At 42.0% G+C, this 6000-nt stretch overlaps 1 protein-coding gene across 4 annotated transcripts in view; it reads left to right on the forward strand.

Moving 5' to 3' along the window:
• NGLY1 (N-glycanase 1) overlaps positions 1 to 3986 on the forward strand; it is a 56736-nt gene extending 52750 nt beyond the window's left edge. For 3 of the 4 annotated variants that reach the window (XM_065946373.1, XM_065946375.1, XM_065946374.1), the window contains exons 11-12: positions 3050 to 3227; positions 3601 to 3986. In XM_065946373.1, coding sequence (XP_065802445.1) covers positions 3050 to 3227; positions 3601 to 3776 — 354 coding nt within the window. In that variant the 3' untranslated portion in view covers positions 3777 to 3986. The remainder of the gene's footprint in view (positions 1 to 3049; positions 3228 to 3600) is intronic. The other variant, XM_065946376.1, reaches the window with a different exon arrangement.
• Positions 3987 to 6000: the final 2014 nt, after the last annotated feature.

Here is a 6000-nt window from a genome sequence, read left to right on the forward strand (position 1 = left end):
CGAGGGAAGCCCATCGTCACACTGGCCATCCAGAGGCTGCGCGTGGAAGCGTGGGAAGCGTGGACCAGACAGTGGGAACTGACAGTGTTCATGACGGACCTAAGCGAGAAAACGGAATAACCAGGATTAAGATTGCTGAGCAAGGGCAATGTACTAGCATTGGAGGAAGACTTGAAATACAGCTGCTCTGCTGGAGATGCAGGCATGACTGACTGCACGGTGAACTCAATTAGAGCTCGTTCAGCAGCCTCAGCAGAATGCTGATTTTTAAGAGCATGCTAGAGAACCACTCCCAACAAGAGCAGTACACACCAGACCTCCAGGAAGCCGGAACGGTGGGCTGACCAGCCTGGCGTGTAGTCATCAGAAAATCATCGTGTGAAGGTCTTCACAAGAACGGGAGATGCGGGAGGAAGCTGGCGTGCACGTTGTTCTTGGTATTGAAAGCAGTGGTCACGGCCACAGCCCGCAGGACTGGTTCCGTCAGGGTGCCTCGTGAGCAGCACGGCTTGACCCCATGCCATCGATCTCGCCCCTCTTAGCAGGCGGTCGTGTGCCTCTGTCCTCACAGGTGCCGGAGCGGGGCCAGGGGCCTCACCTGTGAGTTTAAAAGGCCAGCACACAGACAGGAGTCTGCAACAGGCAGCAGTTACAAAAGTGCTTTTTTTCCCCCTTTAGAGCAAATAGTTGACTAAGAGGTTATAAAGTGTTTTTTTCTTCTAAATAAATTATAATTACTAGTTCTGTTGGTTTTACAACATAGACTGGACCACAATTGGAGGTTTATATAAATCCTGTTGTTTTTGGTTTCAAATTACCAACTGAGTATACTCTATATAGTAACATCCTACCACCTCTAAAAATGCTGAGTTAAATAAGTTGGCTAAAATGCTACAGATAGAATATATTGTGCAAAAAAGATGACATGAATTTTCAATAGAAATGGGACCTGTTTTATCTCCATGTGCTCTTCCTTTAACCTAAGGGAACTTTTATTTGCTCACAATGTGTTTAAAGGTTTATTTAAGCATTTAAGAATTCAGTGATGAATTCCGTCTTACCCTTTAACTTTTTAGAGTCATTAAAAACTGATGCCTTTAGAACTGAAAAATGTGAGTGTTAGAAAAAGCAATTCTCAGACAGGTTCAATAGCTATCAGAAACCTTTTACAGTTCTGGCCCAGACCCACCTGATGCAATGAAGGCAGGTCTTGGGGGCAACTTGAAATTTGAGGTTAACCTGACTTCAGCTTATCCTGTTTTATATGCCTACACTTTTATGGGGGGCATTTGAAGCTACTGAGCTCTGAAAAAACACAGGACATAGAAGACACACAGAAGTAAGAAGGTCACTTTCCCCCAGTCTTTTCATTTCTTTCCACCACCTTTCTTCTAGTAACCCCTCTGTTTGGCTCACTTTTTTCAGATGACCCCCTTTACTAACCTCTGTTTTGGAGGAGTAGTTAAGTCATGGATAACCCATAGAGGCCCGGTTGTTCAGCAGAGGTGAACGTCTGGCCCCCAGGAGCACAGGTGCAGCCCTGAGGCCAGTTCCCCTGCAGACAGCTGCAGGGGGGATGCGGTGGCCACCCGCAGGCCGAGGTCCTAGAGTCGGGCCTGCTGTGCAGAACAGCAGTAGGCGGGTGTGCGTTTCTGGTCTCAGGAGGTTACGTGGTTTTCCTTGGAGACTTGATTGCTTAATGATTTTATCATCGCCAGCTCGCTAATTCTGAAAACTCAAATTAGCTGACACATTTAACCTGGAAGAAAACTATAGGTTGCCAAATAGAATGAAATGTTGATAACGTGCTGGCAGTGATTGACGTCTTACTTGATGACTGAAAACTGGAATAGTACGGACTTAGATGGCAGCTGTGTTTCTTGTGGTACTTCCAGCTGTTTGCCCCTGAGAAGTAGATTAGATGTCTCTGAAAGAGTGCATGTGTCTGTGCAGGTACAAATAAATGCTGTTTGTTAAACTCTGTAAATCCAGAACCTATGCCCCAGAGAGTTTATGATTTGGTTAAGTTACATAATACAAGTACATCTGAAATGAAATAGTTATACTTGGGTCACAGAGTATTGGCAGTTCAAGGCAGGATGAAATTCTGGAGGACCTTGAAAGCCAAGAGTTTGACTATAATATGAGAGGCAGGCACTTGCTGTGAGTTCTAGACCAGGCAAGTGATATGAAGGAAGTGGCATTTTAAAAGTGTTAATTAGGCAATTGCAGAAAATTGAGAATAAAGTCATGACCATATTGACAAGTGCCATATAATGAAAGAAAGAGGTTTTTGGTTTTTTTTCCTCTAAGACTTATAATGTCCAGATTTTTGTGTGGAGAATTTGGACACTGGGCATAAATGATGAAAGAGATTCTCAGGGGGTTGAGCTGGGGTGAGTGGACATCCGTTTTCATACTAACATTTGCAGAGTGTAGATGAACCTGTGAGAGCAGATAGACTGGAGGCTTCGGTGAGCCTGGATGCCTCCACTGGGATGTTGGTCAGGGCGCTGATGGCGAAGGTCCGGGGAGCGTCCTGTTCAGAGAGGCACGAGAGGAGCATGGACATGACCTTTTTAACCAGACCATTACTTCAGCAGTGACCAAGGTATTTCTTGGTTTATAGGGTGTGGCCCTTCTCATTCTAGGAAAGCTTATCTGAAAACCCAGGCTTAGAAAAGAAGATAAATTAAGGAATAATTGCATTTAAGAGGACTCTTCATTTTCATCCAGATTCATCATAAAGTTCATTTTAAACAGCTGGACTTAATCACTTAAAAGAGAATATAATTCACCAAAATTTGGTTAGCGGGCAGCCTTAGGGCTGTACTAACTGATGCACCTATCATTCAAATAGTATCTTCCATCCCTAGCAAGAGATGCTAGTAACATGAAAAATTGTTAGCGGTAAAAATCTTTGCAGTGGGGAAAAATGAGGTTTTTAATAACCAGATGTTCTTCGCACATGTGACAGACTCTTGACGATCTGTGCTCTTACACTGGTTGATTATTTCTGACAGCCCCTTTTTTCCCTCCCTCTTTACAGGTGTATTTAGCCCGCAAGGAAGGATCATCTTATGCTTACATTTCCTGGAAGTTTGAATGTGGGTCAGTTGGCCTAAAAGTAGATAGTATTTCCATTCGGACAAGTAGTCAGACCTTTGAGACTGGAGTGGTACAGTGGAGGCTGCGGTCTGATGCTGCACAACTAGCTCTGACGGGCGGTGAGCGTCTGCCTGGGGAACTAGTCATGGAGGGTGTGCTTAATGCTCTGGAGGGGAGTTGTACTTACTTGAAATGTAGTTAAGGGTTTTTCTTACCCTGGAGTCATTCATACTATTACAGTAAAAAAAAAAAATATGTTTCAGTTAAAACCTGTAGTTTAACCTCATATAATAAAAGGGCTTATGTTTCTTATTGTGAAGCACAAATGGAAGGAGAAAAGTCATTTCTTTTTCAGAGAACACATTTCCTCCATAAAGAATAATTTGTATTTATTTTTTAAGAGTTGATTTTTACCTATAAGGTAGTTATATAAAATGCATTCTTTGTGTTCTTATCAAAAGCAAAGTGTTAATTTTTTTTTTCCTCCAATAGATAAAACTCTTCGCTCCTATCACGATTTTTCTGGGGCCACTGAAGTTATCCTGGAAGCAGAATTAAGCAGAGGAGATGGTGTTGTTGCTTGGCAACACACCCAGCTGTTTAGACAAAGCTTAAACGACCATGAAGAAAATTGTTTGGAGATAATTATAAAATTCAGTGACCTTTGAGAACCTGAACATTACAGAGAAGCTGGCAATAATCAAGGACATAGCTTGTTCTCAAGTAGTTTGTTGTGCCGTGCATGCTTAGTCTGCTCTCCTCTGGTAGCACATTTCCCTGTTGGCTATCCATCATGTAACCCTCATGAAAATATATCTTTATACCATGGATCATAATGAAACCTTGAATTAAAAGCTCCTTTCCATATGTGACTCTGATTTGGAGTGAAATCTTACTGCCCCACTATGAGAATTTAAAAAAATTGTGGCTTTAAAAGTAAAGTGAAGGTATTCATGACCAAATACTGTTCAGGATTATGGTGAAATCTTCAGCTAATAATACTAATTTGACAGTTTCTGATCAGCCTTTAATTTTTCCATAAGTAGCTAAAATAGATTTCCTAAGATTTTAAATTTTTAATAAATGTGAACATGTATCTCATGTTATAATGCATGAAAATTTTTATGATTGTAAATATGTAGGCATTTAAGAAATAAATTATTTTGCGTTACATCTTTTTAGAGGTTACTTTGGCTAAATAAAAATGTTAAGTATGCTAAACATTGAAAACCACTTGAATAGCCAAGAATTATGAAAAAAATTGCATAAATTCAAAGATACATTATAAATCCATGGTGTGTGGACACTTCTGAGAATGCTTTACTGTTGAGTTTATTTTTGAGTATTTTTATCTACCTCATTGAATAAAATGTTTTTTCTTGACTTTGAAACTATGTAACTGTATTCAGTATCCAATGTATCAAGAGTTTTCATGCTGTGTTGGGTGTAACTTCTCCAGTTAAACTTAGTGAACATGGGTGAAGTGTTGTGTGCAAGGGCCCTGTGGGGGCGCCATGTGGGGGTGGTGAGAAAGATGATCCCTGCAGCCCCAGCCCCCAGAGGCCTGTGTTGACAGTCTGCAGAGGGGTTGCCCAGCTCTCCCGGCCAGAAAAGTATGTTCTCAGACTTTCTCACCAGTAACGTGTTTTACAAGCATTATAAAATACCTACTGAAATTCTGAAACAGTGGTATTACATTTTGTTTTTAAATTGTAGTCAAACTCTGTTGAGGATCACTTTCTTGCTAAAAACTTACATTTAAAAGAAAAGTAGCTTGTACCTCTAAATTTATTAATATGTCTTGAATATTAGAAATTTTTCTGGAACTCTCAAACTCTGAAGTTAATCACAGATCATGGAGTGGCCAAATAGGTAAAATTGGGGAGACTTGACTCCCACCTAACTTGTGAAATGTCTGGTTTCAGCGCAGTAAACATTTGGGTGGTAAATGGACCAACACTCTTTGTGAGAAAAACGAGCGGGACAAGCAGTCTCATAAAGACGCTTGCTCCTTGAAAGAAAAGCTATGACAAACCTAGACAATACATTAAAAAGCAGAGACATCACTTTGCCAGCAAAGGTCCATCTAGTCAAAGCTGTGGTTTTTCCATTAGGCATGTGTGGATGTGAGAGTTGGACCATAAAGAAAGCTGAGTGCCAAAGAATTGATGCTTTTGAACTGTTGTGTTGGAGGAGACTCTCTGAGAGTCCCTTGGACTGCAAGGAGATTCAGCTAGTCCATCCTAAAGGAGATCAGTCCTGAATATTCACTGGAAGTACTGGTGCTGAAGCTGAAACTCCAATACTTTGGCCACCTGATGCGAAGAACTGACTCCTTGGAAAAGATCCTGATGCTGGTAAAGATTGAAGGCAGGAGGAAAACAGGAAATTGGTGATTGGTGGGTCTGACCAGCATCATCTTGGTTGTTTAAGGTACAGTTAGTTTTCACTTCCTGGGTTGATTTGTTCCCATTTCACTGAGACCGGTTCTCAAAACTGTGACAGCTTATGTCATGGACTAAAGCCTGGCGTGCTGCAATCTGTGGGATCGCAGAGTCAGACACGACTGAGCGGCTGAACAACAACGTCATGGCTACAGTCTGGTGATCCTATAGTTAACTGCTTCCACCTGATGGGCGTTTCAGTATAAGACAGCTCACAGGAAATGACCCAGAAAATTATTTCCCGTGGTGGTGGTGTGTTAGTCGCTCAGTTGTGTCTGACTATTTGGGACCCTGTGGACTGTAGCCTGCCAGGCTCTTGTGTCCATGGGATTCTCCAGGCAAGTATACCGGAGTGGGTTGCCATCTCCTCCAGGGGATCTCCCCGACCCAGGGATTGAACCCCAGTCTCCCCAATTACAGGCAGGTTCTTTACCGCCTGAGCCCCCAG

The sequence above is a fragment of the Muntiacus reevesi genome, chromosome 10 (genome assembly GCF_963930625.1).
Source record: "Muntiacus reevesi chromosome 10, mMunRee1.1, whole genome shotgun sequence".
Classification (NCBI taxonomy): domain Eukaryota; kingdom Metazoa; phylum Chordata; class Mammalia; order Artiodactyla; family Cervidae; genus Muntiacus; species Muntiacus reevesi.